Source organism: Artemia franciscana, chromosome 2 (assembly GCF_032884065.1).
Source record: "Artemia franciscana chromosome 2, ASM3288406v1, whole genome shotgun sequence".
Taxonomy (NCBI): Eukaryota; Metazoa; Arthropoda; class Branchiopoda; order Anostraca; family Artemiidae; genus Artemia; species Artemia franciscana.
In genome coordinates, this window is record NC_088864.1 from 22,362,224 (window position 1) to 22,379,138 (window position 16,915).

A 16,915-nucleotide genomic window follows, 5' to 3' on the forward strand; every position below is an offset into this window, starting at 1 on the left:
TTGTAGTAAGTATTTTGTGTTCTGCACCAACAATTTTTCATGCTGTTGGAATAATTTTTGAATTATGCAAAGCATTTTTTTTTATTTTGTAAGAATTATTTCTGTTTTGTAGGAATTATTTTGGATTATATTTGAACTTTTGTATTCTATAAGAAGTAATTGGGATGTTGTTAGAATTTTTGTGTTTTGTAGCAAGTATATTGTGTTCTGCACCAACTATATTCAATTCTGTTAGGTCAATTTTCGAGTTTTGTGAAGTGCTTTTTTATTTTTAAAGAATTATTCTTGTTTTGTAGGGATTACTTTGAATTATGTCTGAACTTTTTGTATTGTATAAGATGTATTTGGGAAGTTGTTAGAATTTTTGTGTTTTTTTTGTGAGTGTTTTGTGTTCTGCACCAATTATTTTCCATTCAGTTAGAATTATTTTAGAATTGTTCAGACCATTTTTATATGTTTTGTAAGAATCATTTTTGTTTTGTAGAAATTATTTTAGAGTATGTTTGAACTTTTTTTGTATTCTATAAGAAGCATTTGGGTGCTGTTACAATTTGTGTGTTTTGCAGTAAGTATTTTATGTTCTGCACTAAATATTTTTCATTCTGTTAGAACTATTCTAGAATTGTGCAGGGTTTTTGTATTTTGTAATTGTGCATAGTATTTTTTTTTATTTTTTGAGAATTATTTCTGTTTGTAAGAATTATTTCTCTTTGTAAGGATTATTTCTGTTTTGTCGGAATTATTTTGGATTATGTTGAACTTTTTATACTCAATAAGAAGTATTTGGTATGTTGTTAGAATTTGTGATTTTTAAGCAAGTATTTCGTGTTCTGCACTAACTATTTTTCATTCTGTTAGAACTATTTTAGAATTGTGCAAAGTGTTGTTGTATCTTGTTAGAACAATATTTTGTTTTGCAGGAATTATTTTAGATTATGTTTGAACTTTTAATTACCCCATTAGATTCAGTGTATTCTAGAACTCTGATGTAGAAGTTTCAAGCTTCCATTTGCAGAAATATGGAGTTTTTTATTTTATGCCAGAAGCACAGATGTGTTTTTTTTTAATGGGTGATCACATCAAACGAATAGTCCTAGAATACCACAAAAGGGCTCATTTAAACAGAAATTAAAAGTTCAAGTGCCCTTTTCAAGTGACCATAAAATTGGAGGGCAACTGCCCACCCCCTCCCACCAATTTTTTCCTAAGTCATCAAATCAAAATTCTGATTCAGCCATTTTGTTCAGCATTGTTGAAAAGCCCAGTAACTATGTCTTTGAGGATAAATTAACCCCCCACAACCCTTGAAAGGTTTGTAAGTCAGAAAATTTGCTCATTGTCTATCTATAGTATTTCTTATTGGGAAGTATACTGACAATTTTTCAGGTAGGGGGAAGAATTTTCTTCTGGGACAATTTCCTGTGGGAATAATTTTCCATGGGGAGGAAGCCCCTGGGGGGGCTGAACTTTGCAAGGGAAAATTTACACTGTAGAAATTTTCCAAGATTTCTGTACAAAATTGTTTCTATTTGTCTTACTTTCTCTATGCCAACTCAATTTTGCATGTAGAGATATTAAGTGGAATTATCTGGGGGAAATATTTACCAGGTTGGAATTGTCCAGAGTATCTTTCCACTGGTGATTGGACTTTTCATAGTAGACACTCTCCATGGGGGAGTTTTCCACAAGATTAATTCTCCAGAGAGAATTTCTTACAGGAACACCTTTCTATGAGGGAATAGGGAAAAGATATTTTGGGTTGAAACCAAAACTATGCATTAGCTTGTGAAGCCAATAATTAAACAAGCACAAATATGTTTTATGTGTTCATAGATGTCTGGTGTGAGGTAAAAGATAGGTAATTCTAGTAAAGAAGAATCAATATTTGTCTTTGAGTAAATCAAATAAAAATGACATAAGTCGATTTTGTTTAATCAGATCTAAATGAAGTTGCTGAAATTTTTTTCTTATTTGTCATGGAAACCCAACAGGAATTTTTCAAAGTCAACTGACAACCTCAGATTGGAGGCCAGATTTCTTAAATCAGGAGAGTAATGTAATAATTAATATTATTCTCCTGGGTTTGGTAGGGGCTGCAGGTTTAAACACAGCTATGAGCTCTCCTTTTCTCCCTCTTTCATAGATAGTTTTATTTAGCTAATTTTACAGATGGGTGAGCTGCCAGAGCCTCAGTGTTCATTGTGTCCACACAATTAATGGAAGCTCAACTCCAACAAAGCATTTGAAGTCTTTTTCAGTATTGGAGATGATTCTGATCTTAGTGATCTACCAGATGACAGTGATAAACAGGACCCAAGTTACACTATTACTGACTGGTCTAACATGGATGTGACAGCTAGTTCTATCAACTATGGAAGCTGAGTTTTATCAGGATTTTCGATGAAACTGAAAGTGATGATGACTAACTGCTGACTTTGACCCATCAAAAAGTCAGTGTGCTCACTTCCAAGGAAAGCTCAGTGATACCTAAGCTCTCCATTAGCCCAAGACATGAGTCTTGGGGCTCAAGAATGTATAACTGTGTGGATCATGGAATCATGATCCACACTCTCATGGAACATAACTCTCAGGGATTCATGTTCAACTTCAAAATAAATCAAGGAGCCTCTATACCAATTGACAAGAAACAAGAGGGAGGTCTTCGTGGACCCATGATTCTTCATCTTCTGAGGCATATCCCAAAGACAATGAAATTCTGGGATTATTTTGACAAACTTTTTCTTATCACTTAGCTTAATTGACACCCTAAGCCCTGCTGGATCCCTTACAATTGTTACCATGCAAAGTAATTGAATTATAGATGCTCAACTGCTTGAAGAAAAAGTCTCTTGTTTGTTGGTGTGACAACAGAACTGTCACAGTTGTTTTGAACTTTCTTGGAACTGGGGATCCCAAGGAAGTGGCAGAATAGGACAAAGAAAAAAGACACACATTTTTGTGCCAAGGTCAGAAGATAAAGCTCATGACAATTCACACATATAAGGGGTGCTAATAAAATTGATCAGCTCATTTCTTTATGGACAATAAAGTGTAGAGGCATTTTCCCATGTTATTGATATGATAGTTTGGAATGCTTGGCTTGAATGTTGTAAATTTGAAAAGTCTTGAGGCCCAAAGATAAAACCAGTACCTTTGTTTGCATCTCAAAACAAACTAACTGAAGCCCAATTTCTTCCAGAAACCCCCTGGGTACAAGGTCATCCAAGGGTAGGGGGTGAGAATGAGGACATTATTGCAGTGCCATAATCATGGACAATCTCTACAGTCTGGGTTAATTAGAGCATATACTATGATACCATAAATAAATATCCAAACTCTGCCAATGGACAAGAACAACACTGTAGCCTTGAAGTTTGGAAGAAAGGCAGATCATGGATTACGTGTGGGCAATATAGTGTGACCTTATCTCTTATCAAGAACTGAAACTGTTTTGTGGAACTCCATATTCACTAAAATGCTCTGTGACTGTTTTTGAAACAGTATTCTTGAAAATAAATGTCTTAAAAAATTAGTACTTTTTGCTACCCTGCTGCCAGGTGTTGTAACATGACAACATTCCAGATTTTAGTCTTCCAGTCATAGTAAATTTTGAAGGACAGAAGGGTCAAAAAGAGCCTGAAGCTCCTCAAAAATGATATCACAGCCAAACTCACATTATTTTGAGGGTTTTCTAGTTCTTTTAAAAAATTCTAGCATTTTTTTTTTTAATGGTCTAACATAATACTATTAATACTAAGGAAAATAATAATTACTGGTACTTGTCTATTATATAAAACATGCTTGAGAAGTTAAGTTTGGTGACAATAAAATATGATGAAAACAGAATACTTTACTAGCAAAATTGTGAAGGTCATTTGTGAATTATTAAATTGGGAGCTTCAGCATCAGCTGACCACCTTAAAGACAGAGAAAAGTTCATTATTAACACAATTCTTGACCTAATTACAATTCTTGAATAAGCTATAAATGACAATTTTTCTCCTTAGCCAGTTCTTTTGGAAATATTCTTTTACATTTTGGATGCTATAGGCTATTTTGAACCCTATTAGCCCTTCCAGGGCTCAAAATGTAATTTCCCCAAGAAGCAATCATGGTAAAATTCTACTTTGACTACTTTTTGCCATCTTGGAAAGGGGCTAGGCTAGAAAATTAAACTTTCAGTAATGAATCTATGTCCAAAAACATACTATGGGAAGGTATTGCCAAGCTTCTATGTAAACCCTCTTCTGATTTCTAAGTCTTAGAAATTTGCCTGCTTGACAGGTCTATAGGCTACCTATTGAAATTTTAACAAAGCAAAATTTTACCTAAATTTTTTGTTATCACTTTCTTTTTATTTGGTTTTATTTCTGAAATTCAATTCCTGTTATTTGAGTAGCCTAGAATCTTAAGCTATATCAGCTGCTTTCTTCTAAATTAAGGAAATGTATTTACAGATACTTAAAACTTCATAAACTGGGGTTGAACAAAGTTGTGAAGCTGAAAACAGTTTTGTTGTACTTCATTTAAGCAAAATATATATTCTGAATGTTTTCACTTTTAAAAACAAAGATTTTTAAAGGTCATCCAAGGTCACTGTCCTCTAGAGGGAAAAGGAGTGGAGGTAGGTATCCTACTTCAAAATACCTTCCCAGACATACTTCAGCATACATATCCATCCCTATAAGTTTCATTTATCTAACCTAGCCCCTTTCCAAGGTAGCAAAAATAGCTAAACTAAAATTGTATCACAATAGGCTAATTGAATCACAAAAGAGCATAAAAAGATGTCAAATGACATAGGTTGTTCACTTATGTCCTGACTAAATGTGTTTTGAACTACAAATTTACCTCTAATGACATGCCATAAGCTACTAATTGCTTTCTATTAGCATGTTTATTTTAGTCTGGATATGGTCTAACACCATACATTTACCCAAGGTAAATTTAGGAGAAATTCATATGTTTTGCATCTAGTTTTGGGCAGCCTACCAAAGATATTCTGGAAAACAGCAAACGTCATGCAAGTGCACAGGAACATGGCTAGTCAAACATGAATTCTGAATATTTAAAGTTGAGATATAACTGAACGCGCTGATTGAACCTTAGGAACCCAGAACTTTAGTTCCACTTCTATCCTTAGGTGAACTGAAATATCACCAGCTTTAAATAGACAGCTCACGCATCAAACAGTCCAACAGATTCTTGAGTGCACATGACATCTGTTTTCAAATAATACTCTTATTGCCAATACATTTTTTAGCTCCATCGTTTCTCCTTCAGATTTTAGCCGCCATGAACTAACAAGAGTTATGTTTTCAGGCACCAGGTTAGAAGCTTGTTTTGAGCGGATTCGACAAAAACGCTTCCAGGTTGTCCGTGTTTGACCCAGAAAAACTAAGGGGTCTTAATCTTACGGGTTCCATGCATATTCGATAAGGGCTTTTCAAAATTGCCGTGTTGAACACGACACTCAAAACGATTTTCCGCAAAACATGTGTCAAACCCCATGTTGAATGTTGGTGGCCTGAAAACAAGGCTAAATATAAGTTTCGCATATGCTTCGGTTGACGTAAGTGAAAAATCGGGCTCAAACAAAAGCTGAAGATTTCAAATAGGCCAAATTACAAATTCTGTTGTTTTTACTTTTCTTATTATTATGGTTTGTATAGAGGACACATCAAAACATTTGTAACTCTTAACGACCGTTGTCATCGAATCGAAAATGAATTTAATATTCTTTTGTTTGGTCTTTGTTGATTCCCTATTACGGTTGTTTCCTGTATTCAACACAACTTTTACGTTAATAAACTTTGGTCATTTTACGACTGCTCGCAGTAAAGGTCAACTTTAAACAACTTCTATAGTCAATATGCTGAGAAAAGTTCTTCCTCTGGAAGTAAAGGGTGAAATTTAAACTAAAAGAAACACCACTGTTTGCCTTACAGTCTATGCAACATAAAGCCTGTTCTTTGACTCATCATGATATGTACGATATTACTATTTTGATGAGAAAAACAGGCCTTATGATGCATAAACTGTGATGCATCATAAAAGTTGAATGCATATGATGCATTCAACTTTGTTCTTCGAAAGCACAAAAAAAAAATGTTTTTTTTTTATTATGTAAACCCTCGACGCTACTTCAAATTAAATAAAAAAAAACTAATTTTTTTAGCTGAAAGTAAGGAGCAACATTAAAACTTAAAACGAAAAGAAATTACTCCGTATATGAAATGGGTTGTCCCCCCCCGAAATCCCTCGCTCTTTACGTTAAAGTTTTTAATTGTTTTAAAAAGTAGAATTGTGACAAAGAGTCAGACTTTAGCGTAAAGAGCGAGGGATTGCGGAGGGGACAACCCATTTCATATACGGAGTAATTTCTGTTCGTTTTAAGTTTTAATATCGCTCCTTACTTTCAGCTAAAAAAATTAGTTTTTTTTTCATTTAATTTCTGAACGTCTTTGAATTAATGCATGTTTGGTTTTGGCTCTCCGCATATAAATTATTAAAATGAAATTTGTATATTAATTCTTTTTAGGCTAAATGCTTTTCTCTTAGTTTTGATCAGACGATTTTGAGAAATAAGGGGTGGAGAAGGAGGCCTAGTTGCCCTCCAATTTTTCGGTTACTTAAAAAGGCAACTAGAACTTTTAATTTTTAACGAACGTTTTTATTAGTAAAAATTATACGTAACTTTAAGAATTAACTTACGTAACAAACTTTCATAGTCTTATATTTTTATTATGTATACGAGGGGGTTTGTACCCTCGTTAAGACCTCGCTCTTTACACTAAATCGTAAGTTTTGTCCCAATTCTTTAAGAATGACCCCTGAATCAGAAAGGCCGTAGAATAAATAGTTGAAATTACTAAAAATACTTTAGCATAAAGAGCAAGGTATATATCTCCTTCTAAATACCTCGCTCTTTATGCTAAAGTATTTTTAGAACCCCTCATATGCGTAATAATCTCTGTTCGTTTTAAGTTTCAATGCTACTCCTTTCTTTCATTTGAAAAAACGTTTTCATGTTTATTTTTCATTGTTTTCTTATAGAAATGCTCAAAAATCCTGCGCCCTTTTCATTGAATTTTTCTTCCCCCATGACGGATTCCTCCAAGGAAAGATCCTCCAACATAGCCCCCTCCCCTCAACCCCGCCCCCAAACAAAATGAAATCCCCCTGAAAACGTCTGTACACTTCCCAATAACCATTACTATATGTAAACACTGGTCAAGGTTTGTAACTTGCAGCCCCTCCCCCAGGGATTGTGGGGGAGTAAGTCATCCCCAAAGACATAGTTATTATGGTTTTCGACTATGCTGAACAAAATGGCTATCTGAAAATTTTGATCCGTTGACTTTGGGAAAAAATGACCGTGGGAGAGGGCCTAGATGCCCTCCAATTTTTTTGGTCACTTAAAAAGGGCACTAGAACTTTTCACTTCCGTTAGAATGAGCCCTCTTGCGACATTCTAGGACCACTTGGTCGATACGATGACCCCTGGGAAAAAAACAAACAAAAATAAACCCAAAAAACAAACAAACAAATAAACACGCACCCGTGATTTGTCTTCTGGCAAAAAATACAAAATTCCACATTTTTGTAGATAGGAGCTTGAAACTTCTACAGTAGGGTTCTCTGATACGCTGAATCTGATGGTGTCATTTTTGTTAAGATTTTACTACTTTTAGGGGGTGTTTCCCCCTATTTTCTTAAATAAGGCAAATTTTCTCAGGCTCGTAACTTTTGATGGATAAATATGAAATAGTTTTTTCAGCTGGAAGTAAGCAGCAGCATTAAAGCTTAAAACGAACATAAATTATTACCCATATGAGGGGCTCACCTCCTCCTAATACCTTGCTCTTTACGCTAAAATATTTTTAGTAATTTCAACTATTTATTCTGCGGCTTTTGTGATTCAGGGGTCATTCTTAATGAATTTGGACAAAATTTAAGCTTTAGTGTAAAGAGCGAGGTACTGAAGAGGGGGTGAACCCCCTCATATATGTAATAAAAACATGAGAATACAAAAGTTCTTTACGTAAGCTAATTTATAGGTTACGTTTATCTTTTACTTATAAAAAGATTCGTAAAAAATTAAAAGTTCTAGTTGCCTTTTTAATTAACCGAAAATCGGAGGGCAACTAGGCTTCCTCCCCCGCTCTTTTTTTCTCAAAACCATTCGATCAAAATTATGAGAAAGCCATTTAGCCAAAAAAAAACAAATTTATAAATTTCGTTTTAATTATTCCTCTGCGGAGAACCAAAATCAAAACATGTATTGATTCAAAAACGTTCAGAAATTAAATAAAAAAAGAAGTTTTTTAAATGAAAGTAAGGAGCGACATTAAAACCTAAAACGAACAGTAATTACTCCGTATATGAAGGGGGCTTTTCCTTCTCAATGCCCCGCTCTTTAAGCTAAAGTTTTTTACTGTTTTAAAATGTAGAGTTAAGAGAAAGAGTCAAACTTTAGCGTAAAGAGCGGGGCGTTGAGAAGGAAAAGCCCCTTTCATATACGGAGTAATTAAGTTTTAATGTCGCTCCTTACTTTCATTTAAAAAACTTGTTCTTTTTATTTAATACCTATCTATGATGATGTATCGGTTGCACTAAACACTTTAATAATTTCAATAATTAGTAACTGAAATACAATGCTTTAATATCCTTACATCACGAGCATTAAAATCGGGAATACACTGGCATAAAAAGAATGATATAGTTAAAATATGTTGAACAAAGTCTAGCCAAGGGTATAAGAAAATAACGGCCACGATTTAAGATAATTTCAGCTTGAACTGCTTTACGTTTATTCTTAACATGTAAAAACGCACCAGAACAGATAACTGATACAAAAAAGCAAACACTTATCCTAAGTCTACGCAACACTGGATCTCAAAGAACCACAACTCAAGTCACTGCTTTGAAGTTTGGCATTAAATACTAAACAATTACGTTTTCAAGCGTTAATTATAAGGCTAATTTTTTTCAAACAGCCTGGAAACAAATTGGGTCGACATAATGGTTCCTCCTTTTTTTATTGCCATTTTTCTTGTCTGCTTGTTTTTGGTACTTCTTTGGCTCCAATATTTTGTGTGTCTTTTAAGTTTCAACCTATATTTTGTAACCAATTTTATTTTACACTCTCTTTGTTAATATTTCTGATTGTTTCTCTCATTCTCAATGATTTTAATTTGTAATAGTCTTTTAATTTATGTCACAAATTCATTATTGACTTGAAACGCAATTTCAGCTGTTTTTAGCTTCTGATACTCGCTTATCAGTAATTTAATCATTATAAAAAGTCCCTTTTTCAGGACAATTCTCTCTTAAAGGAAAATCCTATCAGGTCCTAGTTTAGATGAAAACAAAAGAAAGTGTTCTTCTGTGATATAAACTATTTTATTGTGATTATGTGACAGTCTATTCTCCAACATTGTACCTCGAAGCCAGGTCTTTACCCTATGGAGTATACAAAACGACCTCTCTATGGTAGCGGTGGTGGGTGGAATGGATATTAGAACGAGTTCACTTTCCTTAATGGCAGGAAAGAATATGCCTGTTTCTTTGAGCACGTTTAAAATATTTACTCCATTATCGTCAAGAATTCTCGTAGCGCGTTTCACTGGAACACAAAACAAAAATTTATGTAGTAGGCTGCTACGCCCCCACTGACGTCGCAGAAGTCGAGACCAAAAAAGAATTTTACCACACTCTAAAGGTGAATAACATTAACATTACATAACATAAAGGTCAATAACATTCTGAAAAATGACATCATTTGCGCTCTTGGCGACTTAAACGCCATCATTGGCAACGATAGTCCTACTACCCACAAGCACTCGGTAGGCACGGCATGGGTGTGCGTAACGAGAATGGAACGATGCTGACCAACTTTGCAATGGCTAATGATCTGATGATAGGAGGCAGCCTTTTTCCCCATAGAGACGTCCACAAGTATTCATGGACCTCCCCTTGTGGTGCAGTTAGAAACCAGATCGACCACTGTTTAATCAGCTGGAAGTTTTGCTCTAGTATACCAGATTTGAGAGCATATAGAAGTGCCAACTTTGGATCAGACCACAGCCTGCTAGTAACTAGATTCTCCTTGAGGCTGAAGAGGAATGAGAAAAAGATACCCAATTCAGAACCACAACTTGATTCTGACAAGCACCTAGACCAAATGGCGAGGCATGAGTTCGCCACCAAACTTAGCAATAAGTTCGAAGCACTGTATATCAGTGACCAAGACGACCACGAGATGATATGGGACCAGATTAAGGACATCTGCATTGAGTCACCAAGCAAGACCCTTGGGCACCCCAAGAAACCGAAGGACCAGTGGCTATTGGACCGTACTTGGCAGAACATAGAGGAGAGGAGAGTCACAAAACTTCTGATCCTCGCCTCTCATGACGCAAATCAGATCTACAAGACTGAGAACTACAGACGTATTGACAAATCTGTCAAAAACAGCGCACGCCGAGACAAACACCCCTTCTACGAAGCAAAGGCCACGAAAACTAAAGAAGCTGCTAAGAATGGAGACAGCAGGTCTTTGTACAAGATAACCAACAAGATTATCAGGAAGAAGAGAGTCAGCGATGGTCCGGTGAAGGACGAAAACGGCATACTGGTTACTGCTCCCGAAGAAAAGAAGGAAGTGTGGGCCAAATACTTCGACAAAATCCTGAAGAGACCACCCTCAGACGAACCAATATCCATCCCCAGAGACCCGCAGATCTTGCTAGACATTAACACTCAGGCCCTGATTGAAGACGAAATTCTGAAGGCAGTCGAAAAGCTGAGAAACGGTAGATCACCAGAAGACAACTATATCTTGGCAGAGATGCTGAAATGCTCCTGGGACACATGCGTCACCTACTGGAAAGACTTCTTCGGAACCATTTGGACAATAGCAAAATTACCCTCAGAATGGCGCCACAGTACGTCGGTGAAGCTCTTCAAGAAGGGCAATGCCACACTCTGTAACAACTGACAAGGCATCAGCCTGCTCTCGATTCCTGGCAAACTTTTGTCCTACATTATTCTGTCCAAATACAACGTTACCTAGATGAATACCTGCGTGATGAACAGCATGGCTTCCTCCCAAACCGCTGTTGCAGAGACCTGATATTCCCCCTGCGAATGCTGATGGAGGAGAGCTGCGAAGGGCGCAATAAACTCTACATGATCTTCGTAGACTTCGAAAAGCCGTCTGACTCATTAGACCCCTAGTCGCACTGGAAACTCCTTCGCCGCTATGGTATCCAAGACATCATAGTAAATCTCATCATGGCGATGTAGGAAGATACAACCTATTGTGTGAAGAAAACAGAGGGAAATTCAAGTAAATGTCCCATCTTCTCCAGGATGAAACAAGGATGCATGCTGTCTCCGCTACTGTTCGAGTCGTCATCGACTTCGCGTCGAGGAGCGTCGACTTAACTGGGCTACGCCTAAATGATTGCCTGCTGAGCGACCTAGATTTTGCTGACGTTATTGCCCTCCTCTAAACCTGCAAATCAAGGCTTCAAGCGCTACTTACGAGCGTTCAACAAAAAGCAGAAGATTTTGGACTCAATATCAACACCAGTAAAACCAAAGGCATGGCAACTAGTGATTCCCCTATGAACATCAAATGTAATGAAAACGAGGAAGAACAAGTGGCTCATTTCAAATATATTGGCAGCACCATTGAGAACGCGAGATCCACAGCCAAAGAAGTCATCGCCCGAGCTGGACGGGCTAGCAGCATCTTCAACAGGCTCAAAAAAGTTTGGAGGTCGAGTACTTTCTCTCTCCGGCTTAAGATCTGCCAGTTCAACAGAAACGTCCTTCCCGTCCTGCTCTATGCATCTAAAACATGGCATCTCATCCAAGAACAAGAGAGGAGAATTCAGTCTTTTGAAAAAATGTGCCTACGTAGACTTTTCGGCATACACTGGACCCAAAAGGTAACGAACGAGCACATTAGAAATATCACAGTTTAACCGTCCCTCACTGAGACCATGCGAAGGCGCACATGGATCAACTCGGATACCTGCTGTGCATGGATGATTCCAGAATCCTCAAATCTACATTTTTCTGGTTACTTGAAGGTATATGCCGCAGAGGAAGACCCAAAAATACACTCCTTCGTACCTACAACAACGACCTGTATAATCTTCACGCCTCAATACGCCGGGGAAGGAAGATATCGTCACAGCCGCAAGTTTCAGAGATGAGTGGAGACTTTTCTTGGACGCCTCTGGAGGCACAGGAGGAAGGTTCTGGACTGGAAGGTTCTCATGAGGAAATGCTTTTTGAAGTAATGGTGACTGAAATTAGTCTTGAAAAAAAATGTTTTTTTTGCGTAGTATACCGACCGCCTTCTTCTCCAGTCAAATCTTTCCTCTCTAAACTCCATGATTTTTTGCATCAACCCCATTTTCAAAATAAAGATGTAATCCTTTCCGGAGATTTCAATATTGACCTTCTAGAAGCTTCAAATGAATCTTCTGTTGAGTTATTGTCTTCTTGCTTTTCTGCGTGTCTGCTTCCTACTTGCCTGATACCTACAAGAATTTTCTTCTCTTCTCTTCAAGAGTTCTGCTTCTCTCATTGATAATATTTTTACATCTTTACCTATTCAAGCAAATTTTGCTGTTTTAAGTGATATATCGGATCATTTCCTGCTGGTTTCAGATTTAGCTTTTACTTATAAAATACCACAGGTAAGTAAGGAACGTCAAGGACGGTTAATAAATAAAATAACATTAAAGCACCTGAATGAAAGCCTTGGACTATTGGATTGGCAGAAGGTAATATCCACGGAGGATGCAGATATGGCAACTGATAATTTTCTAAGAAATTTCAATTGCTGCCTTGATTCTAGTTGCCCATTTGTTACGATTAAAATTTGCAGAGAAAAATTTCCTATAAGGCCATGGATAACGTCTGGAATTTTGATATCAGTTAAGAAAAAAAATCAGTTATTTAAAAAGCAATTAAAGAATCCAACTGATTATAATATTAAAAATTTTTGAATTTTCAAAAATAAATTAACCACAATGATACGTTTGTCGAAACAATTGTATTATAAAAAGTCTTTCGAAGAAGCTCAAAATTCTCCTCGCAAAACGTGGTCTTTAATTAATTATTTTATAAAAAAAGAAAGTAAGTCTAATTTTCCTGAAGTTATTAGTTTAGAAGATGGTTCGACTACTAATAAATCGGAGAAAGTGGCTGATATTTTGAATACTTATTTTGCTAAAATAGGAGAGAAAATTGTTTCTTCAGTAATGAACCAGTTTGATTCACGTAGTAATAAACACTTTTCTTCATACCTTCCATCTCCTCAAAGTAATTCAATTTTTCTCGGGCCTATTTCTCATTCTGAAATAACAAAAATAGTGTGTGATCTAAATCCAGGTAATTCAGCGGGAATTGACGGGTCTAGTTCTAAAATTATTAAAGAAATACTGTCTGCAATAATATTACCATTACAGCATATAATTAATCTTTCATTTAAAACTGGAGTTTTCCCATCTGCTTTTAAAGAAATGCGGATAGTTCCGCTTCACAAAGGTGACTCTCCTGAAAATCCATCAAATTACCACCCTATTTCTATTTTGTCAGCATTTTCTAAAATACTTGAGAAGGCAATTTATAAGAGGTTTTATGACTTTCTTAAATCGTCTAATTTCTTCACAAATTTCCAGTTTGGTTTCCGGTCTGGACACAACACTGAACATGCTATCGTTGCTCTCATCCAATATATTCATGAATGCTTAGATAGAGGTGAAATTCCCGCAACAATATATTTAGATTTTAAAAAAGCATTCGATACAATATCCCATTGTATTCTTTTTAGTAAATTGGATAATTGTGGTGTGCGTGACCGGCGTTGGATCTAGTTAAATCTTATCTTGATAAGAGAAAGCAACGATTAGATGGAGGCAATTTCCTCTCTTCACCTGCACATCAGTCTTCGAAGGTTGGGGTACCTCAGGGCTCTGTCCTAGGTCCTCTCCTTTTTTTAATTTATATAAATGATTTTCACCGCGCTTTTACATCCCCGTGTCTCAACACACATTTTGCTGATGATACGGCAGTTTCAATTTCTGAAAAGAATGACAAGGAGTTGGAGACAAAACTGAATACTGCATTTTCTAATGTTCTTGATTGGTGTTCTTCAAATTTTATTGCTTTGAATGTATCAAAAACAAATTTCATAATTTACGGAAGAAAGTCAAATATCTGCCCTCGTATTACCCGAGTTACTTCTTCAAAGTATCTATTATCAATATCTCGGGTGAAAATGACAAAGTACCTTGGACTTGTGATTGACGAAAGCTTATCTTTTAAAACACACATTCAAAATCTACGATTAAAGATTTCAAGATATGTTGGTTTAATGCGAAGGTTAAAGCTTTGTTTGTCCTACTCTGCTTTACGAAGTATTTATTTTGCTCTGATTCAGACTAATATTAATTATTGTTCTCTAGTATATTTATCTACATTTAAAAGCCATATTAAACCAACACAGATTTTACAAAATAAAGCCCTAAGAATCCTTAAACTTTTTATTCCATCACCTATTGAACTTCCAAATAAGTCTTCTACTGCATCTTTATATACTTATCTAGATATACTTCCAGTCTCTCAACAATTTGCTTTTGGAGCAATTCTTTTCAAAATCAATTATGACATTAAGAAATTACCGCCATATTACCTCCATCAAAATTTGTTCTCCCAATCACAAGATTTACATGATTATAACACTCGACAAAAAAAGGATATCTACATTGACAAGTATAATACTGAGAGATCTAAATTCGCTCCGTTTGTGTCAATAGCTCGGTGCTGGGATGCTCACAAGGCTCTTATTGATAAATTTTTATCTATCCATTTAATAAAAAGGAAACTTAAATTTCATTTAGTTCAGGATTATTTTTAATTAAGTATCTTTTTAGTAAGGCAAAGTTTTTGTATGGTTCGTTGCTCTGGGTGATTATGGGCCTCTCAGCTATCTTCCAGTATTAGTTTATATTTAATAATATTACATTCTTAATTTCTTCAATAGTATTGAATGATCCTGAGCTAGCTGCTACTTTCATATTATTGTTGTGTTATTGTATCTTTGCCGTCATGTTTATCTTTGTATTGTAGTGTGTTATTATTTTATCTTTGTCTAGGCCTAGTTTTTCGAGCTTGTCTCCCCATGGTCCTATGTTATATATATATATATATATATATATATATATATATATATATATATATATATATATATATATATATATATATATATATATATATATACATGTATGTGCGATTAATAAATAAATGAAATTGAACTTGAACTACAAAATATTTTGATCTGATACAAAATGTTTCTTTGGCAAGCATGGACAAAGAAGTCATTATGGAAATCGGTCTCGTTGGTCAACCAGTATTCTTTTTATTTCAGTTTTATGGAGAATTTTAACAAGGTGTCATCGATTTACCAATGGTTGCTCCTCTATGTCCAATTCTGGCTTATTTTTTCTTTTGGATTCTATAGAAATGTCCACTATTTAGTGTTTTCATCTGTCTCCTTGTTTCTGCAGTAGGCTCATGAATGATGTTTAATGTTTTTTCGTAAAACGGACTGGAGTCCTAAATTTGTTTCTTGACCATTTAAACAGGTTTGACAAAAATATTAAATTTAAACTAGACCTAGAAAGCTAGAAAAGCTATCCTTTTCTTAAATATTTTGTTAATTAAAAGCAATAACGGCTCACTTTTTTCAACTTATAGAAAACCAACTCAAAATGACAGATATTTGAATTTTCGTTCATGTCACCAAATTTTGATAAAAAGGGAGCAGTCATATCACTGGTTGATAGGATGTTTAAAATTTAAACCCGGAGTATATTAATAGTGAATTATTGTATTTGAGGGATATTTTATTTCTCAAGTGGTATTCTGTAGGATTAGTTAATGAAGTAAGAAAGAAAAGTTAGATTAAGAATGAAGAAGATAATAAAAACGAAGTTTTTGGACCCTACAATTTCAAATGGAAATATTTTATAACCTTACATACCAATTCTTGGAGAGAAAATTAAACAGACTTTATTGAAACGTAATATAGTAACTTGTCTTAAATCAATCAGACCATTGAGTAACTTTCTAAGTTCTGGAAAAGATATGAAATGTAGCACTTCGGGAAGTGGAATTTATAGCATTCCCTGCTCTAGTGGAAAATTTCACGTCACTAGAACACATCAACTATTTGTGGAACGTTAAATATCAAATTTTATTAAGATCCAATCACCCTTTCGTATGTTAAAAATTCGACCATCGCCCTAGATGGTCGAATCGGGGAAACGACTATTTCTAATTTAATTTAGTCTGGTCCCTGATACGCCCGCCAAATTTTATCGCCCTAGCTTATCTGGAAGTGCCTAACTATCAAAACCGGGACCGACAGAATTTGCGATTGCTATATGTCACTTGGTAAATACAAGTTCCATAAAAACCGCTTAAATGAACCGCGTATTGGCTATTTACGAATAGGGGGAGGAGCAATAATATGATGTAACATACAATGGAATAATGTTAAAAAAAACAGGAGGATGGAGTGAAAAGGAATCAATCAAATTGTTTTCGATCTTCATGTAGTGTCTAATGGTTAATACTGCTTTGGAGTGTTAAAAGTACGGTTTTCAGTTTCCTAAGTCTCTTATTACCCCTTTCTATATTAAAAATTAGTACAGACGCATTATCCTAAACATCACTTGTCTATTCTTTCGAGGATCAAGTTTATGAGGTCACTGTCATCTTTGTTTTCATTTTTGCAAAGTAAAAATAAAAAAAATCCAGCAGAAACAACATTGATTTTATCACTTCTTTATATTAAAAAAAAGTATTAGGTCAGGTCTAAAAGTTT

At 35.3% G+C, this 16,915-nt stretch overlaps 3 protein-coding genes across 3 annotated transcripts in view; 1 reads left to right on the plus strand and 2 right to left on the minus strand.

Moving 5' to 3' along the window:
- The window catches only part of LOC136038824 (low-density lipoprotein receptor class A domain-containing protein 3-like), a 58,015-nt gene extending 52,771 nt beyond the window's left edge, over positions 1-5,244 (minus strand). Inside the window, exon 1 of the mRNA XM_065722230.1 lies at positions 4,993-5,244. Within this exon, the coding sequence (XP_065578302.1) occupies positions 4,993-5,041 (49 nt within the window). The 5' untranslated portion in view covers positions 5,042-5,244. The remainder of the gene's footprint in view (positions 1-4,992) is intronic.
- Positions 1-16,915, minus strand: part of LOC136038830 (procathepsin L-like) — a 216,970-nt gene that overhangs the window by 176,397 nt on the left and 23,658 nt on the right. The gene's annotated exons all lie outside the window — the stretch shown is intronic.
- Positions 1-16,915, plus strand: part of LOC136038847 (torsin-1A-like) — a 46,823-nt gene that overhangs the window by 3,972 nt on the left and 25,936 nt on the right. The gene's annotated exons all lie outside the window — the stretch shown is intronic.